At 35.9% G+C, this 14,551-nt stretch overlaps 1 protein-coding gene across 5 annotated transcripts in view; it reads left to right on the top strand.

Annotated features, from left to right (window-relative positions):
- Positions 1–14,551, top strand: part of EIF5B (eukaryotic translation initiation factor 5B) — a 67,826-nt gene that overhangs the window by 37,237 nt on the left and 16,038 nt on the right. For 4 of the 5 annotated variants that reach the window (XM_060169245.1, XM_060169246.1, XM_060169243.1 and 1 more), the window contains 4 exons: positions 1,928–2,214; positions 11,331–11,438; positions 11,616–11,726; positions 14,099–14,166. In XM_060169245.1, the coding sequence (XP_060025228.1) occupies positions 1,928–2,214; positions 11,331–11,438; positions 11,616–11,726; positions 14,099–14,166 (574 nt within the window). The remainder of the gene's footprint in view (positions 1–1,927; positions 2,215–11,330; positions 11,439–11,615; positions 11,727–14,098; positions 14,167–14,551) is intronic. The other variant, XM_060169244.1, reaches the window with a different exon arrangement.

Here is a 14,551-nt window from a genome sequence, read left to right as displayed (position 1 = left end):
GAGGGATGAAAAGAAAGCAATCTGAGAAAATGGAAGACCTTTAAAAGCCACGATAGGGAATACCCTTAGTGTTAAACCTCCCCCAAGCACCCCCATGGCTCCAGCCCGAGATCAGCAGACAGCGCTGGGGCCTGACAGGCTACAGAGCTGGCAGCAGGTTGGGGGACTACGCCGCACAACGGCTGCACCCTGCCTTCCCCCGCTCTGCCCAACCCGGACCAGTGCTCCTTGGCCCTCCGACTGGGCCTAACATGGATCTTTGAACTATCACTGTCTACTATTATCTTCTTTCCAGGCAATGTAATGACCAAAGAATACATAAACAACATTTAACCAATTCTCAATTTATATACCATTGTTCTCATTAATTTTAATTCTCTGTTTTAAACCCCATAATAGCTTTTTTTAAAAAGCAGTCAGTATATATTTAAGTTTACCCACATTCTTAGCTTTTGTTGTGCTTCATTTTTTTCCTGCACCTCTGACCTTTATTTGGGATCATTTCTTCCAGCTGAAGAATACCTTTTAGAATTTCCTTCAGTATGCATCTGTTACTGAGACATTCCATTTTTGCTTTTCTGAAAATATCTTTATCTCATCTTCATTCTTGAAGGTGACAAACTGAATGAGGAATTCTTAGTCGTAATTTTATTAATACTTTGAAGATATTAGTCCCTTGTCTTGGCTTTTATTGTTTCTGTTTAAAAGTCAGGTTACCAGCCTAAATTTTTCATGTGTCTTTCGTTTTCATCAGTTTTATTATGATGTGGCTAGGTTTGTTTTGTTTTTATTTATTCTGCCTATATGTTTTTATTAGTTTTGCAGTGTTATGAGCCACTGTTTCTTCTCAGGGTTATTAGTTAAGCCTATGATAGACCTTCTTACTCTATCACTGTATCTTTTCCTCTTTTCTGTATTTTTTACCTATTGAGTCTCCATGGTTCATTGTAGATTGTTTCTTCTGATCTGTGTTCTGGTTCATTAATTTTCTCCTCAATTGTTTGCAACTGTAGAAATAATTTGATGTCAAGGTTGGTGTTTTCTTCCCCCAGAGAGAATTTATATGTACATCTACCAGGAGTCTGAGTGAACTAGCAATATAGAGTCATCTTATTCCACATGTGGAATTTAGAGGATCTGGAGGTGATATGCCAATAATGGGGAGGCCCTGTTTACTTCTCGTTTATCCTTACTGCTACAGTACAGTTTTTCAGGATTTCACCCCACAATAAGGGTATTACCCAGTGTCCATCTCCCTCGCCCCATGGAAATCCTTGGTAGGCCTGAACTCCCAATGCCTGGACCCCTAAGCTTTGAGGGGCCACTAAGAGCTGCATAGCTTTTCAGCTGCCTCCTCCAGGATCCGCAAATGACCCCAGGGGGAACAAAGTACTAGGCATCGTGTCCACCTCCCTGGGTTTCTGTCCTCTCTTGTATCCTAGCTTAGTAATGTTTTTCTTGTTTATTAGCTGAAGTATGGTTAATGCATTGAGTTTTTACTGTTAAGTGGCAGTCTTCATTGTAGCAATGTAGACAAACACTTTGCATTTATGATGTATGAAAACATTAATTTGGAATTAATACTGTATTAAAATGTTACTCCCTGGGCTTCCCTGGTGGCGCAGTGGTTGAGAGTCCGCCTGCCGATGCAGGGGACACGGGTTCGTGCCCCGGTCCAGGAAGATTCCACGTGCCACGGAGTGGCTGGGCCTGTGAGCCATGGCCGCTGAGCCTGCGCGTCCGGAGCCTGTGCTTCACAATGGGAGCGGCCACAGCAGTGAGAGGCCAGCATACCCCCCCGCCAAAAAAAAAAAATGTTACTCCCTTATTTAGTACATGTTCAGTATTATTTTCCCTTTAAGGTCTCTATCTTGATAGAAATCTCATTGTTAACTTTCATTTATTTCAAAATCTCTTTTCCTGAAAGTAGGAAACACGGTGCATATAGAAGTAAAAGAAAACCCTGAAGAGGAAGAGGAGGAAGAGGAGGAGGAGGAGGATGACGAAGAGAGTGAAGAAGAAGAGGAAGAAGAAGGAGACAGTGAAGGCAGTGAAGGCGATGAAGAAGATGAAAAGGTGTCAGATGAGAAGGATGTGGGGAAAACATTAGTTAAAAAGCCAAGTAAAGAAGTGAGCTCGGAATCTGAGTATGACTCTGATGATGATCGAACTAAAGAAGAACGGGCTTACGACAAAGCAAAACGGAGGATTGAGGTATTTATTTTTCCTCTTCTCTTTCCTCCTTTCCTCCCCACTCCTCTGTGAACATTAGAACTATACAACTAAAGGCTTTTATTGAGGAGCACTTTTAAAAATACAGTCTCGGAGTGGTATCTTTGTCCGGTTTTTGTGGAGACATAATAGGTCTTTAACAGTGGTCTAACCCAAGGACCTCACTCTTACCTAAGACAGAATGGTGACTGCTTCATCATTTTTTTCTTTTTCCTCCAAATTTTAATGTGCTCTTTGACAGTTTATCGGTGTACAGAGGTATTCTGAGCTTATGCCCTCTAGTTGAGTTTTTGCCTTATGTATTTAGGTTAGTCATTCTGAGGCATCTGATCCCTTTAGTTGTTTAAATCTGGTGGGTTAATGAGGCTTCTATCAATATTTAGTCAAGTTCACATACCTAGCCGGCTTACTGTTTGGCCTACTTAATGAGATAGACTTCTACTACTACTTCTACTAGGCTTCAAGAGAAAGTTTCCTTTAGTTATGTCAGCTTAGCATAAATAATACACTAAAAACTACTTTAGTTTGCTTTGAGGATGCTAAACTATTTTAAAGCTAAAAACTGTTCTTAGCTTTCCTTTTCTTAATCTTTTCATATGTAATTCTAGTTTTTAATTTTTGTTTTAATACCTATATATCAGTATTTGCCTTTCCTTCTGTAAAGTCTAGATAGGAATAGATTTTCTGAATCTCTAAAGGACTAACAAAGTCTATTATTGTAAACTGGGGTTTCTCAACCCCAGCACCGTTGACATTTTTGGGCTGAATAATTCTCTGCTGCGGGGGACTGTCCTCTTCATTTTAGGATGTTGAGCAGTATCTCTGGTCTCCACCCACTAGATCCCCTCCCTTCTCCTGCACGTGTCTCTGCTTCTTCCCCACAGCACCTACTCAGGCCAACTCCCTTGTATACCTATGTGTAAGAGAGACAGTTTGTGTACTGTGTTTGATGATTTAAAAACAAACAGAATGGGTGTAATCAGAAAGTAAAAGTTCCCCCATTATCTCACTCCCCAGTGAGATAACAAGAACTACCCTTGTTAATGAATCTGTTTATCAGCCTCATGTTAAAAAAATTCATTAATAATTAGATAATAAATTTTGTGGATGCATATTTTTGTCCACATAACAATATGGGCTTCTTTAGCTCAACGGTTTTTAAACAGCTTGGTTGAGATATGATTTACGTACCATAAAATTGACCCATTTTAAGTGTACAATTCAGTGACATTTTGTAAATTTACAGAGTTGTACAACCATCACCACAACTCAACTTTAGAATATTTTCATCACCCCAGACACATTCCTGGTGCCAGTTTGCAGTCATTCCCCATTCCTAGTCCCATGCAACTACTAATCTGTTTTTCTGTCTCTAGAGAGCTGTCTTCTCTGGAAACTTCATTATAAATGCAATCCTATAATATGTAGTATTTTGTGTCTGGCTTATTTCACTTAAGCCTATTCATCTGTGTTGTTGCTCTATTAGTACTTTGTTCCTTTTTACTGACAAATAGTGTTTTGTTGCGCAAATATACCACATTTTATTACTGTCCATTCACCAGTTGAAGGATATTTGACTTTCCACTTTTTTGGCTATTATGAATAGTACTGTTATAAACATTCTCATATGAATCTTTGCATGGAAACATGTTTTTATTTCTTTTGCATATGTTCTTAGGAGTGAAATTGCTGAATCATACGGTAAATTTGTGTTTAACTTTTTCAGAAACTACTAAACTATTTTTCAGAGTGGCTCTGCAACTGAAAATTTTTATCAGTTGAGGGTTCTAGTTTCTCTACATCCTCACTAATACTTGTTACTGTCTGCTTTTCCATTATAACCGTTCTAAAGGATGTGAAGTAGTATATCTTATTGCAGTTTTTAATTTGCATTTCCATGATGTTGAGCATTTCTTTGTATGTTTATTGGCCATTCCTATAATCTTCATTGTTGAAACATCTATTCAAATTTTTGTCCATTTTTAAATTTTGGAATTTGTCTTTTTATTATTAAGTTGTAAGAGTTCCTTTCATTTTTTAAGTTTCTTTTGAAGTGCATAAATTTTTAATTTTGTTAACATCCAGTTTATTAAATTTTTCTTTTACTAGAGCATGCCTCTGGTGTTGTATTGAAGAAATCTTTGCCTAACCCAAGATCATGAATATTTTGCCCTGTGTTTTCTTCTTAAAAATTTATACTTTTTGTTCTTGTATCTTTAACTCTATGTTAAGATAATTTTTTTGTATGGTGTGATGTAAGGGACTAACATCATTTTTTAATGAATTTAACCAGCATCATTTGTTTAAAAGACTACTCTTCCCCCATTGTGTTGCCTTGTCATTTTCGACAAATCAAGTGATCAGAAATGTGAGAGTTTATTTTTCGACTTTTGAGTTCTGTTTCATTCATTTGTATATCTGTTCTTACGTCAGTACCATACTGTTTTTGATTACTATAGTTTTATGGTCAGTTTTGAAATTGGGAAATGTAAGTCTTCCAACATTATTCTTGCTTTTCCAGATAGTTTTGACTATCCTAGGTCACGTGCTTTTCCATACAGATTTTAGGGTCAGCAGTTTCTGCAAAAAGTCTACTCAGACTTTGATAGAGATTGCATTGGATCTGTAGATCAATTTTGTGGAGAATTACCATCTTATTAATATTAAATCTTCCAATCCATGGAAATAGGCTGTCTCTCCATTTATTTATATCTCTTAAAATTTCATCCAGCAGTGTTTTGTAGTTTTCAGAGTATAGGATTTATGATTCTTTTGTTAAATTTATTGCCAAGTATATTTATTGTTTTTGATGCTCTTGTGAATGGAGTCACTTCATTTAATCTTCCATTGTCAGTATAAAGGTGCAGTTGATTTTATAGATTGATTTTGTATCCTGCAACTATACTGAAATTTTTTTATTCCAGTAATTTTTCATGGATTGCTTAGGACTTTCTGTAATCAGTGTCGTGTCATCTATCAAAGACAATTTAATTCTTCCTTTCCAAACTTACTGCTGCTTATTTCTCTCTTTTTGCCCTATTTCCCTGGCTAGACCAATACATTGTTGAATAGAAGTGGTAAGAACAGACATACTTGCCTTGTTCCCAGTATTTGGGGGGAAAATGTTCAGATTTTCACCATTAACTATGATATTAGCAGTGGGTTTTTCACAGATGTCCTTTGTCAGTTTGATGAAATTCCCTTTTTTTCCTAGTTTGTGGTGAGTTTCTGTTGGTGAGTGGATGATAGATGCTTTTTGTATATTTATTGAGATGGGTTTTTCCGTTTTTGTATTGATATATGATGTATTATGTTAATTGGTATTCAACCAACCTTGCATTCCTGGAATAAATCCCACTTGATCATGGTATATAATCCTCTTTATATGGTACTGGATGTCGTTTGTAATATTTTGTTGAGGAATTTGTGATCTATACCTATGAGGATATGGATCAGTAACGTTCTTATCTTAAGATGTGTTTCTCTGGCTTTGATTTCAGATTAATATTAACCTTGTAGGATTAGTTGGGAAGTGTTCCATCCTTCTCTACTTTCTGCAAGAGTTTGTGAAGGATTATATTATTTCCTGTTTTGAATGTTTGTTGGGATTCATCAATAAAGCATTTTGGGGGGGAGGATTTTAAAATTGCTAATTCAGTTTATTGTATTGTCATTTTCTTTTGCATCTTGAGTCATTATCAGTAATTTTTGAGTTTCTAATTATTGTTTTTCATCTAAGTTGTGAGCATAAAGTTGTTCATAGCATCCTTTTACAGTCCTTTAAGTTTCTGTAAGGTCAGTAGTGGTGTCTCCTCTTGATTCTAATTTTGGTGATCTTTGTCTCCTCTTTTTTTTTTTTTTTTTTAATTGGTCTGTCTGGCTAAAGGTTTTCCATGTTTTTGAGCATCTCAAACCAACTTTTGGTTTCATTGATTTTTCTTTATTTTTGTTTGTTCTCTTTTTAGTTGATTTTTTATTCTGTTCTTTATTATTTTCTTTCTACTTTGGGTTTAGTTTCCTCTTTTGCTAATTTCTTAAGGTGACAACTTAGATAATTGATTTGAGACCATTCTTTTCTTCTCCATATCATATAGGCATTTACAATTACAGATTTCCCCTCTAAGGTACTGCTTTAGCTGCATCCCACAAATTTTGACTTTTTTTGGTTTTCATTCAACTCAGATTTTCTAATCTCACTTTTACTATTTCTTCTTTGATCATGCATTATTTAGAAGTGTATTGTTATAATTTACAAATATTTGTGGATTTTCCTTATTTTCCTTCTGTTAATTCTAAATTCTGACCATTGTGGTCAGAGAACATACTTTGTATAGTTTCTGTCATTTTAAAGTAATTGACCTGTTTTATCTTCTAGCATATGGTCTCTTCTGGAGAATGTTTCTTGTGTACTTAGGAAGAATGTGGATTATGCTGTTGGTGGGTCTGGTGTTAGTTAGGTCAGTTTTGTTGATACTTCTGTTCAAATTTTGTATACATTTGCTCATTTTATGTATAGTTTTTCTATCCATTATTGAGAGTGGGCTATTGAAGTTCCCAAATTTATTGTTGAATTTTATTTCTCCCCTCAATGTTTTCAGTTTTTTCTTTATATATTTTGGGTCTCTGTTAGGTTTGTATGTGGTTATAATTGTTATATCTTCTTGAGGATACAGATATGTCTCTCATCTCTAATAATATTTTTTGTGTGTTATTAACATAGCCATGAATCTCTCTTATAGTTATCATTTGCATGGTATGTCTTTTTCAGTCTTAATGCTTTCAGTTTATGTCTGTGTCTTTGACTCTAAAGTGTCTCTTGCTGACAGCATGTGCTTTAATCTTGCTGTTTTATCCAGTCACACAATGTGCCTTTAAGAGCATTTAATTGATTCACATTTAAAGTTATTATGGGGAATTCCCCACTGGTCCAGTGGTTAGGACTCTGCACTTTCACTACTGAGGGCCTGGGTTAAATCCCTGGTTGGGGGACTAACATCCCATAAGCCACTTGGTGGGGCAAAAGAAAAAGGAAATGGAAAAAAGTTGTCATAGATGTGATGGAATTTTCTTCTCTCATTTTGCTATTTGTTTTCTACATATTGCACGTCTCTTGGGTCTTTCTCTTTTTTTAAGTTATTTTCTTCATGGTTACTCTAGGCATTACAATATGTATCTTAACTTATTTTCTATTATTAGTAGCTTAATTCTAGTTAAAAAAAGATTTTGTTCCAATATAGATCTATTTCTTTCTTCTTCCTTTATGCTATTATTGTTACATATATTATGTATTATTGTTACATATATTATGTTTATAAATGTTACAAACCCAATAAAACAGTGGTGCTATTAATGTCTTATTTGATCTTACATCTTTTAAAGGAATTCAGAGAAGAAAGGAGAAAAATATATTGATAGTCTTTAATATTAGCCTAAATATTAACGTTTCTAGTATTCCTTATTTCTTCCTATGAATTTGAGTTTCTGCTGGTGTCATTTTGTTGCTACAGTATAGCTCCAGTACCTCCCTCGCCTTGCCTTTGATCTTTGTTATATTTGTTACATCTTTATCTGTTATAAGATCAAGCATACAACTTTAGAATTATTTTTGAAGTTATCTTTTAAATCAGCCTTTAAGAGAAGAAAATAGAAAAAGGTAATTTTTACTGTGTTTTATATTTACCTATATAATCATCTTTTACCATCACCCTTTTTTTCTTCATGTGGCTTTTCGTTACCATCTGGTGTCACTTCATTTCACCCTGATAAACTTTCTGTGATATTTCTCATCATGCTAATCTTCTAGCAGTGAATTCCTTAGTCTTTTTAAGTCTGGGAATTCTTTATTTTACCTTCATTTTTAAAGATAATATTGCTGCATGCGGAATTCTTGCATGACAATTTTTTTCTCTTGTTTAGTCCTTTGAATATGTTACTGCATTGCCTCTGGCCTCCATTGCTTATGATTAAAATTAAGCTGTTACTCTTATTTGGGTTCCCTTCTACACAGGGAGTGATTTTTCTCTTGCTGTCAAGATTTTCTTTTTGATCTTGGCTCTTAACAATTTAACTAGGTTGTGTCTTGGTGTGGCTATCTTTTGTATTTATCCTACTTGGAGTTTATTGAGTTTTTTAGATGTGTAGATTGATGTATTTTGTCGAATTTTGAACATTTTCTGCCATTATTTCCTCAGATATTCTTTCTGCCTATTTCTCTGTCTCCTCTCCTTCTGGAACTCCACTGGTGCACTTGAGAGTATCCTGCAGATCTCTCAGGGTTCTGTCCATTTTTCTTCATTCCGGTTTAATTTCTATTAATCTATCTTTAAGTTCTTTGATTCTTTCTTCTGCCAGGTTATAGCTACTGTTGAGCCCCTTCAGTGACTTTTTAAATTTGTTACGGAACTTTTTAACTCCAAAATGTTCAAGTTATTTTTTTTAATTATAATTTTTTTTCTATTTATTGATGTCCTCTTTTGATGAGTCATCATCACACTTTTCTTTCAACATGGTTCCCTGTTTTTGAGTCTTTGTCTGATAAGTCCAAAATCTGGGTCTCTCAGAGGTAGTTTCTGTTGACCACTCTGAATTCTGTTAGCTCCTACAAATGTGGTAGTTTGGGTTTTTTGGTTTTTTTGCCTAGTGAATCAGGTGGACTAATTCTGTTATGTCTTTGGCTTCTATTGTATGCAACTGCTGATGCCTCTTCTCAGTTTTGTTTTCTTTGTTTTTGTTTGTTTTCATTTTTTAAGTTCTTGTTAGAGGACCAAGGACCTCTTTGGTCTCTTCTGACAACCTTGTAAGGGGCACAGCCTTCTGGACCACCGGAGATTAGTAGTATCTTATCAAAGCCTGGTTTGTCAGTCTTGTTCCACAAGCCTCCCTGTTAAATGTCTGACTGATCTTCCTGGTTATCTCTTGTCTCACCAGTATCAAGGCCTTAGTCTAGTTGTGATTTTAGTTTTATCTTTTTGTTTGCCATTGGGGTCACTCCTGGTTTTGGCAGTGCCCTACCAGTGTGAAATCCCCTGTCCCTCTCTCATATCACTTCTGCCCCATGGAGCTGTGGGAGTGAGAGGAGTGTGATGGAGCAACTCCAGTCTGAAACTCCACAGTTGCTCTTACTGATGGTCAGTAGATTTTCTTGAATTAATTGTTTCTCAATTTGTTATATGCTGTTGGCCAACTTCTAGAGTCTTTAAGTGGCTGTTTCAACAATTTTGTCTAGTTTTATCTTTTCTTTTTAGGGAGAGGACTTGCTGAGCCTCCTCATTCCATCCTTTAAGAAGTCCTGCCTCACAACACCTTTTAACAGCTCCATATTGTCTTCCATTTTATAGAAGGATCCTAATTTAACTTTGTATCTGTCTGCTTGGGCTGCCACAACAAAATACTGCAAAAATACTGCAAACTGGGAGGCTTAAATGACAGAAATTTATTTTCTGACAGTTTTTGAGGATAGAAGTTCAAGATTCAAGAGCTAGCAGGGCTGTTTTCTGGTGAGGACTCTTTTCCTTACTTGCAGGTGACTACCTTATTACTGAGTCCTGACATGGCCTTTCCCCTGTAAGTGCTGAGAAAGATTTTTGATTTTCTTTTATAAGGACACCAGCTCTATTGGATTAGGGCCCCACCCTTAGGACCTCACGTAACCTTTCCATTACCTCCTAAAGGCCTTATCTCCAAATAAGTCACATTGGGGGTTTGGACTTCAGTGTATAAATTTGGAAAAGATACAGTTCAGTCCATAACACACTTCATGGTTCTGAAACCTTGCTATATACTATAATTTTCTGACATTCACCATAGACTTCCTAAGTAAGACTCTCCATTGTGGATAGGATACCTATGTGATTCTATGCAACCAGATAGGTATCAGCCCTGGGGTTTTGGAAACACTCATTAAGAAATCCTCCACTAAAGATTAAGTGGTTACTGATTCTTGCTATTATAAATACTCCAGTGAGCAAACTGTTGTACACCCGTACATCTCTGTATACTTGTCATTGCTTCAGAGCGAATACTTAGAGGTAGAATTTCTGAGTCGTGGTCTATATATACTACATTGTCCTCCAGAAAATTTCAGCATTTCATCAAGTATGGGAGAGAAAGGCAGTTTTCAACCATATCAAGTTCTAACTAAGGTCCCGTTTGCTTTTGAGTCGTACATGTTGTGACGCTGTTGTGTACTACTCTTCGCTAGTAAATACTTGCGTCTCACTTTTGACATTCCAAAATGTCTTTTCATTACAGTTTCTATAGAAAGAATCAGTGTCGTGGTAGAAATGAAAGAGTTCTTAGAAAAACGGTTTTTTAGATGGAAAATAGTGATAGTTTTGTAAATGACATTGCTTCAGACTTTTTGTGAAAAGTGTTATTTCATTTGAATGCCAGCTTTACTGTACTTCAAAGGCTGTCATTTTAAAGAGGAACTGCTAGCTTGTGTTTTGTTTGGTTCTCAGAAAGCTGAAGTATTTAGAAGTAAATGATACAGTAAATACATTGTAGTTCAAGGACAGGCTTTCTCATGCTTAGTGGTTACTTAGGAAGGTAGGAAGTGTCATTTGGATGTGTCAGGCTGAAGCTTGCAGTAACCATGTCCTAATTGAAAAGACATAGCATTTGTACACTGGATACAGCTTTGAAATATATTGCTTTAAAATTTTTAACAATTCTTAAGTTCTAATGAAAGTGTTGGAATGCTAGTGTATACCTCTTTCTATGTAAACCTCCACGTAAGTTAGAGGTTGTACTATATAGTAAGTGTGACAAAATGATCAATTCCTTTTTCTGTTCATTATATTCCATTAAATTAACCATGTGCAAAAGTGTTCAGAAAGTTTGAGCCAACACTTTACACCATTCTTATTCATAATTAGTAGTGCTGCTCAGAAATCTCTTATAAACAGGTGTCTCCTTGTCCAAAGGTTGTAAAGTTCACATTGTAAAATGCAGTTACATGTAGTTAAAGCAGCAAAACAAGCAGCAAAACCTGTATGCAGGTTGTGGCATTCCCTTGCAAAGGCAAAATAATTTAAAGGAAGATGGTACTGAGTGTTTGAAATAGTATTTAATTTTGTGTTTTTTTTTTTTTTTCCTAGAAACGGAGACTTGAACATAGTAAAAACGTAAATACAGAGAAGCTAAGAGCTCCTGTTATTTGTGTACTTGGACATGTGGACACAGGGAAGACAAAAATTCTAGATAAAGTAAGAAAATGTGTGCATTGATACATAACTTTTTGAATAAGTGAATGATACCTTATAAAAAGCTAATAGAAACCATAGCACACATGGGCAGTTCTGTTTACAAGCTGCTGTTTTCTTATTGCTTTTGCTTCTTTTTGCATTTTGAAATTTGAATCTGAATCTGCCATCTTATCCCAGCTCCGTCACACGCATGTACAAGATGGTGAGGCAGGTGGTATTACGCAGCAGATTGGTGCCACCAATGTTCCTCTTGAAGCTATTAATGAACAAACGAAGATGATTAAAAATGTAAGTACACTGTATTTCATGTGTTTTAATCTCTGACAAAAACTAACGTATAAATTATTTCAAACACAGAAAAAAGAACAGAATAGTATAACAGACCCATATGCTCACCGTTCATAATCAACACACGCCATCTTTAAAGACATAAACCATTAAATGTTGTAGGAGTCCTCCTTCCCTCCTGCTCCAAGAGGCAGTCACTATTATGAAGTGAAGTAATCTCTAAATGTTGATATTCCAGTCCCATCATCTGATTACTTCTATAGAGTCCTCATCTACTATTTGGTCACTGAGTGGTGGGATGTGGAGGAAAGGCAGAATAAATGCCTGATCCTTCACCTTTATTAACCAGCTCTTAAAATAAAGAGTGATTGGTTTGGTTTGCTATTATATTATTATAAACTCATGGATTTCAACATATTTACTGTGTTTTTTCTTACCTTTTTATTTTTTTTTATTTTTGGCTGTTGGGTCTTCATTGCTACTCACGGGCTTTCTCTAGTTGCGGCGAGCCGGGGGCTACTCTTTGTTGTGGTGCATGGGCTTCTCATTGCGGTGGCTTCTCTTGTTGCGGAGCACGGGCTCAGTAGTTGTGGCTCGCGGGCTCTAGAGCACAGGCTCAGTAGTTGTGGTGCACAGGCTTAGTTGCTCCACGGCTTGTGGGATCTTCCTGGACCAGGGCTTGAACCTGTGCTCCCTGCATTGGCAGGCGGATTCTTAACCACTGCCCAACCAGGGAAGTCCCTATTTACCGTGTTTTAATCCATTTCAGTTATTGTTGTGCCGAGATAGTTCCATCTTTGCCCAGTGATTGGCTTCTGAGTCTTTTTGATACAGGTTCTAGTAGTCTTATTTGTGTTTGGTTACATCGTGCTGTCTGATGTAACACATAGCACATTATTACATGCTGGTATCTCTCTTCACTCCTTATTTAGTCTCAGTTCTGTGTATAGAGAGGGTCTGTGAGCTTATCACTCAGTTTTTGTTTTGTGTGTTTGAAATTGTTTTATGCAGCTTGTTTTCTGGTAGATTGCTGAAGAAGGAGTAATGGGAATAATATTACTTGAGTTTTTTAAATATTTAAGAGTTACTTTGTGGCCTTCATCCTGGAAAGTTAGTTGGCTACATGTAAAATCTTTGGTTCACATTTTCTTTCCTTAAGTATCTTGACTGTTACTCCAATTTCTTCTGACATAAAGCATTGCAAGTTTGATTACAAGCTGGCTTTCATCCTCGTATAAGTTATGTAGTCTTTTTGCATCTTGCTTTTGGTTGTTCTGGGTCAGTTTTCCAGTTACATGGTGTTCCATTTCAGTATGTAGTTTAAAATCTTTATTTTAGGACAGTTTTCTTGAATTACAGTTTTCTGAATTTGTAATTTAAATTTTATTTTGGTTGTTTCTATCTGTTACTTTTCTGTGCTAGTCACTGGGGAGTTTATAACAGCTTATTCCACCAGTTTCCAGACTCTAAATCTGGTGTTATTTTAGCACATAGTTAAAAAGCATGATTTTTATTAGGCCTGTATGAAAGTTCTCAGGATAACCTTTATATGGCAATTGTCATTATATTGTTTGTATTCCAGACAGCGAAGTGGAAATAATTATGGTGAATTTTGATCTAAGACCACCAGAATACAAAATTGAAATGTTTTGCATTTGAATCATTTTGACCTAGATCCCTGGATAAGATTTTGGAAAATCATTTGAAGATTGACAAAAGTATAGATAAGCAAAGAAAAAAGTTTTGTGTGTGTATGTGTGAGAGAGATTTGTTGGTCAGTGCTACTCTTTAGATTAAAGGAGGACGTCCATATCTGGCTTGTTGTAATGTTGTTTCCATTCATTTGTGTGCTTTTGTCCAGAAAATCAAGTGTTGAGGATAGTATTTGAATAAAGCAGGGTATGAACTTATTCTTTAATATTTTAAGTTGATGTGGTAAATTTTCTTTAAAACATGCTTTGAGATATTTTTCAGAGTTTAGAATTGCTTTAAAATTGGACCAGATACATTTTCCAGATACGGAGAACCTCTTCTTCTGTGTCAGCTTTTTATAAATAATCACTCTCGGATGACTACTCTGTCATTTGTCACTTACTATGTCACTTACTAATAATCTGTTCAGATTTAGACTACATCAGTTATATAACTTTAACAACGGGAATATTTTCTCATTTCAGTTTTTTTTCTGAAAAATTCCTTTTGATATTAATGAAAATATTAACTGTTGTGCTTTGCTAGTTGAAACAGTTTTAAAACAGTTCATTTGGAAAAGGAAGTGATGTTGAAGTTTTCATGGCAGAATAATTGTTTTGTAAAGAAGCTTTCATTGTTTTGGCTTTGTTAAGCTCTCCACTTTCCCCCACCTTTTCTAGTTTAATAGAGAGAATTTACGGATTCCAGGAATGCTGATTATTGACACTCCGGGGCATGAGTCTTTCAGGTAAGAATGATTTGTGTCTTTTGTCATCAGGCAAACTGCTTGAAACCATTAAGTCTCAAAGTTCAGTGAGTGAGGAGTTCTAACTAGTCGCTAGTCTTGGGGTACTGTTTTGAGGTCTGTGCTCCCTGTAACTGCCAATCCTCATCTGTGCCTCATTGATTTAGTAGTACTTTATTTGGATACTTGTTTTTTGTAGAGAGAAGTCTTTTCCACTTTGAAAGAGCAAATCCTAATACATACCTGGTCTATCTCCTATGAAACCCATTACAGGTGGAATTTTGTCCTGTTACCTCTTGGCTATGTTCCTTAGCGCAAAAAACTTGGTCAGTAAAATTGGCAGAAATAATGGAGTAACTTCTGGAACTAAGTCATTCCAACTGATGTC

This window comes from Lagenorhynchus albirostris, chromosome 13 (genome assembly GCF_949774975.1).
Source record: "Lagenorhynchus albirostris chromosome 13, mLagAlb1.1, whole genome shotgun sequence".
Lineage (NCBI taxonomy): Eukaryota > Metazoa > Chordata > Mammalia > Artiodactyla > Delphinidae > Lagenorhynchus > Lagenorhynchus albirostris.
Note: the sequence above shows the minus strand (reverse complement) of the source record. Positions and strands in the feature narration are given on the sequence as shown.